Below are 17,295 nucleotides of genomic sequence, written 5' to 3' on the forward strand. Positions count from 1 at the left end.
ACCATTCATTCTGACCAAATCCCCAACTCCATTTGCAGAAATGCAGCCCCAAACTTGCAAGGAACCTCCACCATGCTTCACTGTTGCCTGCAGACACATTCGTGTACCGCTCTCCAGCCCTTCGGCGAACAAACTGCCTTCTGCTACAGCCAACCATTTCGTTTTTGACTCATCAGTCCACAGCACCTGCTGCCATTTTTCTGCACCCCAGTTCCTGTGTTTTCATGCAAAGTGGAGTCACTTGGCCTTGTTTCGATGTCGGAAGTATGGCTTTTTGGCCGCAAGTCTTCCATGAAGGCCACTTCTGACCAGACTTCTCCAGACAGTAGATGGGTGTACCAGGGTCCCACTGTTTTCTGCCAATTCTGAGCTGATGGCACTGCTGGACATCCGATTGCGAAGGGAAGTGAGCATGATGTGTCTTTCATCTGCTGCAGTAAGTTTCCTTGGCTGACCACTGCGTCTATGGTCCTAAACATTGCCCCATTGTTTAAGTTGATTGTGTTTCAACCTACATATTGAATTGATGATCATTATCACCTGTTTGTTATAATTGTTTAATCATACACCTGACTATATGCCTACAAAATCCATGACTTTGTGCAAGTGAACCTAGAAGAATTGATGCTGTTTTGAAGGCAAAGAGTAGTCACACCAAATATGGATTTGATTTACATTTTTCTTCTGTTCACTCACTTTGCATTTAGTTAATTGATAAATATAATCTATTAACATGTCTATTTTTAAAAGCATTCTTACCTTACAGCATTTTTCACATCTGCCTAAAACTTTTGCACAGTACTGTAGATCATGCCATAATGTGGGAACAGCAAGTGTTGATGACCTCAGATGTGAAAGGGGTGTCATTCACATTTTGGCAAACGTTCAAAATAGTTCTCCCTTATGCCAGTGGCTGGAAAATATTCGGCTCATTCTGAATCATTTGGGGAAACAGACAAAGTAGGAAAGCGAATTAGAAATCTACTGAGAACCCTTGATGAGATGATATAACAATGTGGGGACCAGCTTTATTGGCTCAAACCTGCCCAAATGGTTCTGCCTGTTACACCAGGTTTGTTTAAGTCTGCGGGTCAAGTTACCTTGGATTGGGGGATTGGCGTGTAGAGAGGAGAGGTGAAAGAGAGAAAGAGAGAGAGTGAGAGTGACAGCTAGAGCGAGATTTTTGCAATAGCTCGTAAATGTCCATTCTGCTATACTGTGCACAGAAAGAAAGATGGGCGAAGAGAGAAAGAGGTGGGCATCACCTGGATGGGCAGAACAATGAGGGCCACGCAGATCATAATGACCACCAGCAGCTGCGAGGGCCAGATTTTGGGTGTGACGTCCCCGAAGCCCACGGTGGAGAAGGTGACAATGCAGAAGTACAGCGAGTCAAACAACGTCAGGTTGTTGCCTGCTCGCTCCAGGTGCTGGATCCCACATATGCTGTGGGGAGAGACAGATAGAGACCGAGAGGAAGAGAGAGAGAGAGAGAGAGAGAGAGAGAGACAGGCAGGTCTATTAAACAGCACTCATTATTATTGGAAGAGCCAGTGCTTCCCAACATTGCAGTGTGATCAAAGTTATTCCACTGTAATCCAGTCTAAAGTGAACCTCATGAAGACCGCCGTTACTGGGTTTAGTGCCCTCGTATCTGAGTAGGTTGTGGCTTTCTGGTTACTTGGATGAAAAGTCTTCCACATTAGGCCTACAGACTAAGAAAATGTTGTTTGTGTTTGTCTTGTTTGTATTTTTGCTTTTTGCTTGACCAGTTTGTCAGACTGCGAGTTTCAGTGCCCACATCATCCCTGTGGCCACTGTAAAATTAAGTGTACAGAGATGACCACTGCACATATCATGGGAGTGACGCTATTGCAAATCTGCAGTAAATTGCAGGAAAGCATAGTAAAAAGCCAGTAAAGCAGAGAGAGCTGCAGTACACGATCCAAACGGTGGAAAACCAGGACAGAGCCAAGAATGTACGTGGGTAGACTGGGGAAAGTCTGTCAAATTACCATGCAAATTCACTGTGGTAATCCTGCACCGTGAAGGGTAGTTTTAATATCCTGGGCCTGGATTTGAAGGCAGTGCAACAGACAACACAAATCAAAGCAAAAACTCCACATTATCACCCTTACTTAGAAGCCCTGTCTAGAAACCCTCTGGCTTTTCTTATGATGCACTTTTAAGCCATACCTAATATCTTGGATTTGGATTCCCCCCCAAAAAATAGTGATAGTAGTAGTAGTAGTACTAATGGATTCAAACACCCCTTGTTGAAGTACCTTACGCTGCACACACCTGCTCTGACAGCCCCACACATCAGGGGGTTTAGTGTAGCAGGGATCAGAGCCGGAGGGAGCTCACAGGGTATATTTACTTACTGTCAGCTCCCTGCTCTGTCAACACACAGCTGCTCCCATTGAAAAGGTCAGGCGGAGGGAGAAGCCGGCTCTTTTACAGGCTGTTTAATTCAATTACTCAGCCGGTGGCAAGAACCCTGTCAGACAGGTCAAGCTGCCTCTCTCTCCAGGTATGCTTCCTCTGTAAATGCAGCCAGTTATGCTTCCCCTCCTTCTGCAAAATGCACAACTCACTAAACTAAAGGTGCCCTGGGTGTGCATGAAGCAGGACTGGAAGGTGTGTGTGCAGACAGGAGGATTTTGTGTTTTGTTGTTTTGGTTGTTTTTTGGGTGGGCAGTGACATGTCACCTCTATATCCAAGCTGACACAATTACCCCCACCCCCCTTGAAAGGGTGGTTGCAATCAGAGGGAGCTAAGTTTGTGGGTGGGGGGTTTTAGCCCAGCTAGACACATAAGGTTGTGGCATCATCGTAAAACACAAAAGTGAATACAGCAGAATGTAATACTGCGGCAATGCAAATCTGCAGACTCCAGGGGATGTTGTCGAAACATAGCGAAATAACATATTTACATTGATATAACTACATTCCAGAGAAATAAATATTGACTAGTCACAAAATACAGAGAATGAAAAGTTTGAGATTATATACACACACAGTGAGGTGTCCTGAAATGGACCTATGAAATGGACAGACAACGTTACTGTGCAGCAGTCAGAGAACATTAACAACACCATGTGATCAGGATAACAGGGTTCAGTGGCTTTCGGCAGGGGACTCTGCATTTTCCTGACCTCAGTTTGCCAAACCCAAACTGCAACCACACGACATCCTCGCATGACCTTTCCAGATCCAAATGTTTCAGATTGGAAAAGACAAGAGGTCACAGTGGGATAGAGGGGGCAAACATCAGGCAGATCTGATCTGCTCCCATTTCATACCACCTGTTTCACTATCAAAAGAACAAGACCAATGTGGTGTTACTCATGACTAACAGATAAGTGATACGACCATGTAGTTTAGGGGGTGGTCTTGACACCTTCAGGGTTTCCATTACCTACCAGGTAAACATGAGGCAGACCAGGGTGCAGATGAGGATGAGGACCTGGTTGAACATGGCGGAGTGTGTCCTCTGGATGGCTCGGTGGAGATCGTTCTGAAACACACACAGACAGACACACCGACCTGACACGCAAGCATAGGAACATGTGGATTAACACGTGGGATTTGACATCTGGCTGAACCTGCTCCATCTCCAGAAGGGCTGTCAACTAGGGCTGTGCTGAGTCTGGCTATTCCCACAACCCCACATTTTCCAATCAAAGATGTCTCTGCTCTTGAGACACACAATGCAGAAGGCTCCTGCATCCTACTCAGACCGTATTGTGAAATTGGTTACCATCCAGATTTTGTCCTACCCTCACCTCCTACATCTCACCTGGTTTCACGTCAAGCTGTTAAATTGATTGGTCATTTTAACTATCAACGAGAGGGAAGTTACTGGACTGGGCACAGCTCTACAGTTAGCACTGAACCCAACATAAGAGGAGATGCGTGGGTTAAAGTCAGTTTTCTATTCCCTCCACTCAGTTAATACATGTTTTTGGATCATTTGACTCATTGACAGGTTGTAGACTTTAGACCCAGGAGAAGGTTCCATGTGTTCTGTACATGGGCAGGTTTCAGATTAATTCCCTGGAGGATACTTGAGATTATGCACATTTGGGAGTACTTAACTTTGGTTTAAATTGAACCCCTTTTACTATTTTCTCAGGTTTTAATTTCAAAAGATATGTCCTAGTATCCATCCTACTCTGGCAGTTATAATGAGGATGTGGTTAACCACAAAGACATGGTTGTATGTAGCAACAGTCATTGGTATAGTAGTAAAGTAATAATAATACTGCAGTGAAGTACTGCTTCAGTTTTTTCTTTCTATTTTTTATTTTTACTTGTGTTGGTAAAGGATTCTCCTTGGCTTTAGAGGGAGAAATTAATTCAGGATTTCATGGTTAAGTGACTCATGATCTCTTTTAACAAGCAGGTAAACAAAAGAGGCAGTTAGGATCTATTTTTAATACCCCACGTAATGACAAAAATGACAGCACACAATCTAACATGATATTATATTGGGTTATATAAAATGTATAGCAATTATACTGTAATTGTTGAGTACTGGGATCATTTTAATACACTAAAATTACTAAACACCTTGCAGGTGCACAACCGCAAACTTATAAATATATTATTAACGGTATATATAAAGCTGCATTGCAAAGTATTCACACCCCTCAGTTGAAACAGTTACTCAGTCTTTCATTGAGCTGAAGAAATATTATACCTATTCATCACAATACATTTTCAGAATTTCTGAGACACAGATGCACCCTACAGAAACTGTAAATGGGTCGTGTTGACATATGACTACCAATCAATTGCAATCAACTCCAAGATATAAATGGAGAAATCCTAACTCAGCTGAATCACCAGATAACATTGTTTCCAACAAAGGGTGCGAGTATTGTCAAAGAGCAATGTAGGCCCGAGGATACAGTTAATTTCAGACATGCTCCTGGACAGTGGTGATCCAATGAGCTGTTACTACCATGACATTAAGCTCAGAGGTGAAAGGATTTAGAAGCAGCATTATGGGTACTAATGGGCGAGCCATTGAAGTTACTGGGCCTAAACTCAACCTGGTACAATCTGAAATGTCCACATCTAGTCTGGATGGATTAAGAAAACACTTTGGTAGATATAGGGACTTGGCCTTGAGTCAGGGGAGAGAAATATAAGAGAGAACATTTTCACCAATGGCATCGTTTCCCAGTCACAGTGCCCCATCTCCTCCCTTGCACAAAGGTTTCTTCCCTGCTCACCCTGCTCACCACATTATTTAAATTGTATTAAAGCATTAACAGAATCAAATAGCATTTTTATCTCCTGCTGGTTATTAATAATGCAGTCTACAATACATTGCAAGGAGACTAAAGGCTCATATTAAATTTGATTGTCTTTAAATGCGCTTCACTTTAATGTCTTTCCTCCTTTGTTTGCCATTATCATTATCATTATTTACTCAGGAAAACATAGGCATTTTAAAATACTTCAAAGAAATATTCCATAATCATTTCTTCTGGGGCTGTCAATTGCATTTCAAATCACATTCTTCTTCCCCATTGATTTTTCCTGTTATGCCTCATTTGTGGGCGTTTACGTAGAGGAAGATATTTTAAATGTGCATACATATGTTTAACAATCCAATGTGTGCCGCAGTGAGTTTAAACAGATCAATTATGTGTATGTAGTACGCTTTATGTAGATATTTTTGTAACCATTTTAAAATATATAAATCGTCTGTAAGACTAATCTGTAAAATAAATACATAAATAAAATAATTGTACTGGTGCCCCTCATTCTGAGTTCGCTCTACAATAACAAGTCAACATTGTTACTCAAAAGTATACAAAAGCTGATATTAGTATTTCCTGGGAAGAAGTTATTAATAATGACTATGTCTGTACTAGTGTAACAGGACTCACAGTGTGTAAAATTAGCATTCTACGATGACATTAATCCCTCTAGACTCACCCCCCTTCCCTTTGTGGTTTTACAGAAAGTGGTTAGTAGGAAAATATTTATTTATTCCTTAATCATTAAGAGAAGAGCTCAGAGCTCCAGAAGGCAATACACCAAACAAACACTACATAATCTTACTAAGGAAACACAATGCTTCCTGTTAATCATTACTGCATGTATCACAAAATACTGTTCAGTCAACCTCTAAAAGGACAGTACTTCGAAAATGCAGTTGGGTGGCTTTTGTAGCTGTAAAAAAAAATCCCTGTTACCCAGGTACTAAGAAAAGAGCGTTCAAAAGATTTTTTTTTCTCAGTTTGTCATGCCTGACAAACCCACCTGTCTCTCATGACTAGTTCCAATTTTTCCTCTTCTTTCTGATTCAACTCAAAAGAAGCCCATTAACTGCTAAGCATGTTCTGTTTAATTGGTTTTGCTCCTTGACTGCAAAGAGCCTCCAGCTACTGACGCCAAGAAAGAGCTAACAAGATCTTTGCTCTTTATCATATTCTAAAGAGGAGCATTTCACAAGGATCCTAAGTGACACGTCCCAATTATTTCTTTATTAAAGCGCGATTTAGAGTTGTATACTTTCTGATTGGGCTTTTGAACAGCGTTTGTCTCTGTTTAAAGAGGCTGGCAGGGTTATGGAGTCTAATCCAGTGGAAAAACCCAGGCGAGGTGTCGGACTGGTGGGAAAGAAGACATTGCGTCGCCCTCGCTTTAATTAAGGGAGGTGTGCGACTAAACTTTAATTACAGAGCCTTCCCAGTCCTGGGGAGTCCAAAGGTTTACTGAGTTTGTGCGTCCTAAAAAGTTGCAGATTTCAAGTTAGCAGGAGAAGAAAAATAAATGGCTCACATTTGAAGTCTCACTGTTTGAAAAGGGTAAAGCAAAGCACAAACTGGGAATGTGATTAAGGGATTGGTAAAGTAATTGGGTGCTCAAATGGAGCAAAAAGCTGAAAATAAATGAGTTTCCAAGAACAGGATTGCAAAGTGGGCCTGTCGTTTTATCAAATATAATAAACCCTTGTCATGGAGAGGCCAAATTCAGAAAGTTTTATAGTCACCATATTAATGATCAGTTTTATAAAGATTTGATAAAGATGTAATTCTGATCTATAAAACAGGTGGTATTTGGCCCATCTGTCATGTAGTGATCATTTGGAGAAATCTGAGTAATTATCTGTGTTTAAATTATCAATAATCAGAATGGGGGAGGGGGTCAAACGCATGTGCCATGACCGTCACATCCCTGCCCTTTCAAATCACAGCTCTCCCAATTAAACCCAATCAACTTCCTGTTCCTGATCTTATCTACCTGTGAAGGGCCAATGCTAAATCATCACTAACTTAAGACCTGCCCTTTAGATTTGTGCTAAAAGCATGCAGACAGTGATACAGCTACCCCCAGCATCTCATTTGATTATTTTATTACACAGACTTTGCTGAGCCAAGCCACAGGTGAATGTTTCATTAGGTCTGACATTTTGTGCATCAACCTCTTGGTCCCTGAAGCACTTTACATCGAGATGACTGCTACTATGAGGCCTTGAAAAGGGGAGGGGTTGGTGGGGTCGGTGGATAGAGTACAGAGGCAGTTTGAATCTTTTTTTTTTGTCTTTTTGCTTGGCAAGGACGGAGAGAGTGAGAGGAAGAGAGAGTTGTCAGTAGCTCAGTGTGTCAGTGCTGGGCTGCAGGGTGTTCAGTGTGTCAGTGTCACCATGCTGGGCTGCAGGGTGCTCAGACCATTGCTGGGAATGTGTACACTAATGGTATACTCACAATCATGTTTTCAAGTGCGTGTTTGGCTAACCAACAGTTTAGAAAAACAGGGATGAAGAGGTTCCTGAGGGAAGGCAAAATGACCTACAGATAGAGAGAGAGAGGGAGAAAGAGAGAGAGAGAGTAAATTACAGAGAAATCAGAGAAAAAAATTAGGACATGTCTATCAAAAAGGTTATATCTAAATCTCAAGCGGTTATTGTGTAATGCAAAGCATTTCTAAACTGTCACTGAGTTCACACAAACTGTGTGAAGTTTCAATGTGAAGATGTCCTTGAAAATGTGCAACTTTCCCTCCCAAAAAAGGTGCAAACAGTTTTCAATTCAAGTCCATGAGGGATAGGGGGCCAACTGAAGCCAGGGGTTATCTTCCCCTGCCTCCCTCTGTCGATAATTGCTCTCCACAGCTCACTAGACACCAAGATCTCTCTCTCTCAACTCAGTGCACAAACAAATCTACAACACTTAAAAGCTCACTGCAAATAAGTACTGACACTAAGCAAATAATTTTTGTATCTGAACTCGTTTAACCAAATACTTTTTTCCATACAGATCCTATATCTATGTCATACACTCAAAAATACACAGTACATGGTGCCATAGACAGTATATAGTGTTTTGTATTTTGTAAAATTAATATTTCTGTTCTGCCCAGGATTTGAAATACACTTTAAGCATGAGATGGACACATATGTTCAAACATAACAGTAATAAAAAGCAATTAGACATTTAATCATTTAAAACAACCTCAATGGCTCAGTGACTGCAAATGTTGTTGAATAATGTGAACAACAGTATTGATTGATGATAGATTGGAACAGATAGGTATTGATTACAGATGTGATTTTATGATAAAAAATCTGAATTGAATCATCAACATTAAATAAAATGTTGCAACAAGGTTATGTCTGCCACTGCCAAACCCTAATCTTAAGTCTGCAGAATTATATATTCTATATAGCATTTCCTCTTCCTATGAGGACTATCTCTGATATATACAAATCTTTTATGTGTAATTTTGCTTTTTTTAAACGTTCTTACTTTCTATCACTCTAAAACTGAAGTGTAGAGTGCCAAATACAATCTTGCTAATTGTGTGTTTTTTAGTGTCGCAGGTTGAGTGATCTTTGTACAGAGTGCTGGGAAAGCTTAGAGCAGGTCTTGAAGGCCACTGATACTTAGTGCAAGACGTCCTAAGACAATTATTCAGAGACAAACATGCTTTGACTGTATTCATGGTAACAACTATCTGAAGGAACTGGTCAAATTTTAACAATTGTCTAGTTACCACGCACACCCAGTTGATGTAAGCATGTGTGCTGTAATTGCGGTTAAGAAATATACTGCTGCATTTCCGAATCGCACAGCCCGGTTATCTTCACTGCGCGAGCTCCATGTCTCTCTATCTTATTAAACTTCTTGTGCAGAAGCAAAAATTACATAAAGTGGATTTTTTTGAACCTGCTGAACCAAACGGTGAGATTTCCTAACAGGCTCCCTTTAGAGAACTGTCAATCACGGCTCAAGGGAGAGATGACATCTGGAAGTCAGTGCTGATCAATTCCAATAAAAACTGGATTTTAGACAGGAGGGCAATTACAGCAGTCATACATATATATGCATTGTTGTTTTTTACAGTGGTGCTTTGTATCTGTATAGAGACAACAGGGAAGTCGCTTAGAAGCCAGAAAATGCATTGCATTGTGGCTTGCATGTATATCAGAGACAGTCCACTGTATTGGCAGAGCACTCAATTCCCTTTATCACATCTGAAAATGATTACAGCAGGCACTGAGGCCAAGCGGCGAGCTCAGGAAAGACATTAACATTGCACTGAAGTAATATACTGCTCGCTAAACTATGTATCAGCACTCAGGTACCCTGCGCAGAAATAATGGGAAGAGCAACGCAGAAAAAACGGCTCATAACATACTTGCACTGCTTGTGTGTATTTTTTTCCCGTTGCTTGCAGTTATGGATAAGTTTAAGTCAAATAAAGTTTATTTCTTGTTTGTGAATTCATAATAAATCAACCAGGAGAGCGAATTGCTTTCCCAGTCGGGTAAGGAGAGCTGATCAGCTGTCCGCTCGGTCTGATGGGTGGCAGGAATATTTAATTGCTGATCATGGCTGCCTGTTTGCTATGGTGATTACAAACCAGTACTCACCTCAGCCAAGATGGAATGCGAAATTGGCACATTAGTGTCTTTCCATTTCAGGGCAACTTCAACATTTCATCCTTCTCAAAGTGTCTTGGTGACTACTGAGCCATACAGACACTACCCAGACAATTCCATGTTGCCACTATGCTGTCACACCATTCCACTTGTGTGAAAGTACTTTTCAGCAACATTAATGCGTAGACTTGCAGCTATGTCAGCACAAGGTTGAGTCCAACGTAGTGAGAACACAAAAACAGATCTTTCTGCAGTCATTCACTGACATTACTATCAAGTTGTGTATGTTGGAAAAATCAGCCACAGTTAGTTAAAAGATCAAGTATTTGTATTAAGTATGAATAGAAAACAAGTATTTACCCTTAGTGTTGAAATTATCTTAAATATTGTGAAATATGAAAAACAGTATTGATTGATTATATAACAACTTTAACAGATGGGTATGTATTACAGATGTGTTTTCACAATTACATCAATAAATAAATAGACATTAGTGTTAATTATGTTGATGTAAAGCGTTTAAAACGCCTCTACTCGTAACGTCATTTAGAGAGACATAAACAGCTGCAATCCCTTACGTTTCTGCAACATTATATCCAACATTATATTATATTTATTGCATAAATGATGCAACAAGTTTACGTCTGCCAGAACATTACAGCCACGTTCAGAAATGTTGTGCATAATTAGGGTGGGGAATTACACATCAATATCACTTACTGTGATGACAAATGGCACAGCGCTGATCATCTCCAAGATAAAAGGGACCCTCAGCACCTGCTCCCACACGTTGCCCTGGAAACGGCAGGCACATGGGTCAAAGGTCAAGATGGAAGGGTCAAAGGTCGGCTGGCTAGCTTTACCCAAACGGAGCCTGGGGGAAGCGACTCTGTGAGCCAGTTTGCTATGTGATACGATTAATAACCAGAGCGATGATCAGAATTCACTGAAAGGCATTCAGTCCATTATGGAATAGAAACACACAGCTGCTCGCCAAAGGAGTCAAGTTCCCAAATTAATTTCAGCTAAAAAATGCCAGGCTTTGGATTGTCTTTCTGTTTTTTTTTCTGTTTTTTTTTACTAAATCCATTGTATTCCAAAGCATTGTTTTTCAGGTTAATTATCTTTTGTACTGGAGCTTGATGTGATCTACTTAGAACAAGTGTTGAAAGAAAACCCCTTGAGATTCAAAATGTGTACACAGTGTACGCATCCTAATAGCGCTGCTCAAAATAACACATCGAGCACAGAAACTGATACAGCTTCAGAATGCAGTCTGTGTTTTTGAGGAGGGTATCGCATTCTGAAGCTCAGTTCTGGATGATTTAAATAAACGCAAAACACTAATATCTGGAATTGCCTAGAGAGAGTTGAGCTGGGCGAGCAGAAAGTAGAGGTAGTGACAGAGAGCGGTGAGAATTGTCCAGCATTGAGTGAGGACAGTTGTGCAAACCAAACTCACCTTATAGCTGAGATACACCAGTAGCATAGTCTCTGAAAAGCTGATTAATGCCACCAACACCTAGATGACAAAGAAGACTTTAGTTTATATGCTTCTTTTTTAAATGTATTGCCTGGCACAGCTGGCCAGACCACTTTAGATCTCCATTCCTTTAATCTAAAAGACCTGCCTGTCAGTGTGAAAATCAGTCATACAAACACAGGCATTTGTTCGCTTTGAAGGAATAACAGCTTTGAAATGAGGCATGCATCCAAACATTCCGTGGCCAGTTTAAAAACAGCAAATCCTTTTAATGTGTTTAAATTGATGTAGTTTTTTAATGTAAACAGACAGGACCTGCTCGTAAGGAGTCTATCTTTTCACTTGAAGAATTACACAACAGCACACTGACTATTCAATGACAAATAGGTGCTTTGATGTGTATCACCTAAGTATCCTTTAAATGGAAAGTAATAAGGAGTAATGAATGCCAGTGTGTCATTCTCTGTGATTAAGCAGAGAAACATACTTGGCTTAACAACACTAATTACTGCATTAAAGGCAAGTAGGGACATCAAAAATCAACACTGATGAGCACCAAGCCTGTATATATGACCCAATCGATTTCTGAAAAAGGTGGCTGGTGGCTACTTCTTACCTGTAGTGCCCAGAGTGGCAGCGGTCTGTTCACCCAGATGATCAGAGACCTGGATTGAAAGAGAAAGTTGCATGAACCTAGTTTGTCATTACTGGGACATGAAAATCCACTCTGGGTGACACACTGTGAACCTGTTGCTTGCTTAACTCCTGTTTTCTGAATCATGCTTTCAGAGGAAACTCCAATCGGAGGACTTGATGCAGCTAGAAAAACTGCTGACAACCCGATCCTGCAGGTGCCAGAGAAGCCACAGGGAGGTGCTGTTGTATATGGTCACCATGGAGTCTCCAGCACACTTCTACATTTGGCACACCAGGGTCTTTCAATAGTCCAGCAGTGGCAACCCCAATCCCAGTGAGCCACAATCATGCAGGCTTTACAGCTCCCTCAAAATCAAAAATCACTGAATCACATTGAAGACATTGCTCTGTACGAGGGCGTATGCTAAGAAATAAATAATAATTGCGGTCACTGTGGCTAATGAAGCCCAATAGTTGAATTGGGTGTGCTTGGAATGGTCTGGAAAGCAGCCAATCACAGAGCAGCCTTCCCAAACATGCCAACACCTCTAATCTGGTGCATACATTTAAATTTGAGAAGAGGTAGCTTTCCAAAATATTGTAGGCAAACTGTAGTCTGATAATGGACCAAACCATTTTTAGGAGGAGACAAATAATCATGCCCCCTTCACCCCCAGCCCCTCCCTTACACCAGACGTGAGTGTATTTCATAAAATCCAGAAGTCACTGCAGCTCTCCAGGGTTAAGATAGTCCTGCACTGGAAGCGAGGCAGGGTATCTTAAATCTTCAAATTGATAAATGGGCTCAAGGTAGGTGGTATTTTTCTTTGGCTCCATTGACAGACCATTACTGGAGACAAGACATGGTTCTGCCTGACTGTGCTGTCTCTCTCTCTCTGCTCTTTATTAATTTACACAGAGCTCTCCAAGTATTGATCAGCTGCCTTCTCTTGGTCAAACAGTAGCATGCACGCTGCGGATTAAAACAAGACCTCAGCCTGCGCATGATGTGACATGACTGGGATCTTTCCAACACCCTAACCATTGTGACGCCAACACAATCCTGTGGCGGTCACTTGCCCCCACTGCCCAGTTTAGGTACCAGGCAACATCATAGGTTTTGTACCTCTTCCAGATTCCCATTCAGCTTTGTTGTTGTAGTTTTTTCCCCCTCTTTTCAGATTACAGCAGGTTTCATTAACTAATGCTACAGTAGGGGAACAGATGCTATTTCTGCCATTGTGCTTCGTAAAATCACATTTTCCCTACCTTTTGCCTGCCCTCCATGGAACAATGCCTGACACCCAAGTGCCAGCACTGAAGTTTCTTACACCACAGTGCGTACTTTCCAGACGCTGGCACCATTGAGTTTATTCTAATTGGACATGGCAGGATGCCTTGCATTGAGCATTATCACTGACAGTACCAGAATGCCAGTAGCATTATCATTAAACCGACTGGTTCCCTATGCCATGCTTTTACATGTTGAGCAGTCCTCATTGTCCCCAATATCCCACCCAGCTGCTGGTACAGATGGAATGTTTTTTTTAAACATTCTTTCCAAGGATTCTGTCCAACTTGTTCTTGAAGGTTCCCTGAAAAAAGCCTATTTGAATTACATTGGCCAAGGTAGCTTGTTCCAGACCCCTAAAACTATGTGTAAGGAACACCACTTTTGCAAAATGACACACTGGGCATTGAGTACAAAAGGAGGCATCATGCCCATCATAATAACAGAATGCTGTTCTCTCAGGCTTCCCTCATCCATCTGATATCAGTAATCTGTCAGATGTATTTCTGATTGGCAAAAGAAGAAGGCATCTTTGAGAGTTGAGTGTGTGGGGAAAGGAGACATAAGTCAAACAGAGCTAGTATGTGATTGTGGGATTAGCAATGATTTTAATGAGGTTGATTTCAAGAAAACAATACTGTTCTTGAGGGAGGGCCCAGCCCATAGAATTGTATTGCTATTAATACATGTCCAGGAAATGTATCATAGTTAATTTTTTTATGTACTTCTCAAATGCAAAACTGCTATTCTAGAGCACACAATATTTTTGATGTGATGTTTTTGGAGAATCTCTCAGCATTATTATTACTATTATTATTTGCTTTGACATTCACACTTTCAATGAGGGAGAATATACAACATTTATAAAAACTTCATAACCAAAAATAGAGAGATTATTAATAAAGTGTTGTTAACCTGACACTGACTGACCCCTACTAATGACTGACTGTATGGTGTAATATAAAGGCAGGTTCACTCATATAAAAGCCTTGTGAAGTGCCATTAGTTTGATTACCATGTATTAACAGTGTGTTTTGCATCCTCTGAAACTAATGCAACTTCTACAATAGTGTATATGTCAGCTATTGCGTTTACAGTATGGGGAGAAGGAGCCACAAGATTTTCTAGGCTTCATCTTTAGGTAAAGGAGTGGGTAATAGGTCAGGCAGCCATTTTGGATCCATTTACGGAAAATAAGGTTATCTTGTCTTGTGGAAGTGGCTGTCGAACAGCTAACTTACCAGTCAAACTGACTTCTCTGCTGGGTAGAAGTGTTCTGTTTGGGGCAGTCCCAGCTGCAACAAAGGCAAACAAGAAAGTTACCCATAGAACAGACAGACCAAAATATACACACACTTTTCAGGTACATCCCCTCACTGACAATGTAGCTCACCCATATAACCCACAGTTTACAGGAAAAATAATTGCCAAGACTTAAAAAATCTCTGCAATCTCAATATAGGTCTCCAACAATGAATAAGAACATTTACAAACACATTATTTAAATTAACACAAAATGACTCATTTCCATTAAGGTGAATCTGTTCCCAGTACTGAAGATTTCATCATTAAATTGTGTATTTATTTATTTTCTAAAACCTCAGACTGAACACGAAACCACAATTATTCCTGAAATCACCATTTTGTTATTAAATTATTCGTTACTGACACCCCTCAATTAACAAACGTTGATACACTTACCAGTTTCCCAACCCACAAGCGTATAATTCGGAATTGATCCCAGATTGTTTCTAGACAAATACTGTTTAAATTACGTTACTCCCAATCTAATGTCATTGAAAATAACCCACCTTTAATTAAGAAATAGATTTACAAAATGGCATCCAGTGATTTCTTTGTGAGGTGGTGGGTCTGTATCAATCATGACAGCTTTACTTCGTGACAATCACAGAACATATATGACACATATATGTGTTTCCAGGAGTCATACATTTCTACAAGCATATTTATCAGAAAAAACTAAAACTTCACACAGCGCTGTTAGGTTGAAAGGTGTAGAGCTTAACATGTAAAAAACAAACAAACCAAAAAACACCATGTAAGGTATTCCAGTTCTGGGGGGGGGTACAGATGGTTTATGCAGATCACTTCTGGAGTGTGAAAAGAAGTTTGGAACCATAACAGATTAAAGACATGGATACATGCATGTACTGGTGAAATGTTCACCATGTGCATTTTACTTTTACTTTTTTTAATTTTAGTTTTAGAAACTGACAGTCACAGCTCTCAAATTGTTAAAATCAGTGTTTCTCAACCTATTCGGGATGACAATAAATGCTTATCTCTAACCTGACAATTTCTTGAGTGGTGGTGGGGTGGGAGGGATGTCTGGTAACCCTACACATAAGCTATAAGTCATTACTGATTGCCCAGTCTTTCTGCCTATATTTGGATTTATTCCAGTATGATCCATGGAGTGAGTCAAGCTTAAATTTGGGTGCTCAGGACATGAAAACTCACAGACTAAAACAATACTTGGAGGGTTGTACTTTGAGGCCTAATCATTAGACCATGTTAGCTAGTTCTCAGAGAAAACAAAATGGCAGCAAGTGTTATGGATTGGGGGAAGAAAAATAGCGTGACACTTCCAAGACCCATTCTGTGCGACACTAAAATACTCCTCGCCAGACTTTTTTTCCCCTCCTGCTCTATATTTTGGAAGTCCATGTGAGCTGGAGCAGACTCTGAGCACTTAAAAAAAACAAAATGAAACATGAAATCAAGGCAGCCAGGATAATCACAGGAGCCTGAAAGACTGGCAAAGGAAGACACTGCCTACGCATTTCATTTTCAGGATACTGAACCCCCCCTCCCCATCCTCCACTTCACTCCCCCCTCCAGTACTTATATTTCTCTTCAGATCACGGGATACAGGTCGATGCAGAATATTGCAGATCGCTCTGACAGCTGCTAATAAAAGATTGGGTTTGGGGCATTGACAGCAAAGAGAAAAAAAATTCATTGATAACCCTCCTAAGTCTCTCTTCTCTTGGAAACAGCAGAAGAATAAAAGTGATTTCTCTGCTCAGCCAGCACTCCTGCTCCCTGTGGCTTCTCGGCTGTCTTTTTCTTCTTTTTGATGTCAGCTGTTTATCAGGATCAGTCTAAGCAGATGCGGACTCCTGGTGTGTGTGCGTGTGTCCATGTGTGTGTGCGAACAGTGTGGGTGGAGTGAGGGGGCCTTTTAAGGCTGAGTGACTGGCAGTTCTACTGTTAAGCTAACAATGCCAACCCATAGCCTCCTGAAGAACTGGGTCTCCAATCCTGATTCTGGAAGAGCTACCGGGTCTCACTGGACCTGATGTTGGGCGGGAGTTTGAAAACGAGGGACTCAATATATTTCCGTCTTAATGTAATCTCGTAAGTAGATCAATTAAGGGGAACCGAATCTTGTTTTCCTTTAGAAGATGACAAGCAATACAGGAACTGGGCTGCCGTATATTGAAGAGGGTGAACAAAACCCACCCCAAGGACTGCTTTAAACATGGCACATTGAACAGAAGACACAAATCAAGAATTAGATGATTGAAGGACTGAGAACAGAAGGCACCGGAGAGTTGTGGGGGTGTGGAACTGGCATGTCAAATTAACCCTAAGGGTTAGTGTCAAATCAGCCATGCAAACAAGGGCTGAGGGGGTCACAAGAGGTAATACAGTTTACAGGACAAGAGGAGGTGCTGCTTGACACAAAGAGTTGTGAGGGGATGTAGCAACAGAGCCAGAATGGGATCAACCATTTTTAATGTGCTCAGTTCTTAATTCCAGATGTGGGACCTAATAAATTAGATCAGATCACTCACCAGCCCCCCCTGCCCTCCCGGGGGTCGTCCAGCAAGACTCTGATGATGTATAGCAGGCAGCTCAGCAGCTTCAGAGAGAAGTTGAACAGTCGCACCCGGAGACCTGAAACACACAGCGCACACACACACACAGACGTCACCTCCCACCACACCCCTG

General features: G+C 41.1%; 1 protein-coding gene across 1 annotated transcript in view; it reads right to left on the reverse strand.

The window, feature by feature from the left end:
• Positions 1 to 901: 901 nt before the first annotated feature.
• LOC136753800 (potassium channel subfamily T member 2-like) overlaps positions 902 to 17,295 on the reverse strand; it is a 76,203-nt gene continuing 59,809 nt past the window's right edge. Inside the window, exons 3-11 of the mRNA XM_066710191.1 lie at positions 17,139 to 17,241; positions 14,559 to 14,612; positions 12,007 to 12,055; positions 11,370 to 11,429; positions 10,628 to 10,702; positions 7,731 to 7,814; positions 3,426 to 3,520; positions 1,266 to 1,446; positions 902 to 934 (exon numbers count right to left, since the gene is read on the reverse strand). Coding sequence (XP_066566288.1) covers positions 902 to 934; positions 1,266 to 1,446; positions 3,426 to 3,520; positions 7,731 to 7,814; positions 10,628 to 10,702; positions 11,370 to 11,429; positions 12,007 to 12,055; positions 14,559 to 14,612; positions 17,139 to 17,241 — 734 coding nt within the window. The remainder of the gene's footprint in view (positions 935 to 1,265; positions 1,447 to 3,425; positions 3,521 to 7,730; positions 7,815 to 10,627; positions 10,703 to 11,369; positions 11,430 to 12,006; positions 12,056 to 14,558; positions 14,613 to 17,138; positions 17,242 to 17,295) is intronic.

Source organism: Amia ocellicauda, chromosome 7 (assembly GCF_036373705.1).
Source record: "Amia ocellicauda isolate fAmiCal2 chromosome 7, fAmiCal2.hap1, whole genome shotgun sequence".
Lineage (NCBI taxonomy): Eukaryota > Metazoa > Chordata > Actinopteri > Amiiformes > Amiidae > Amia > Amia ocellicauda.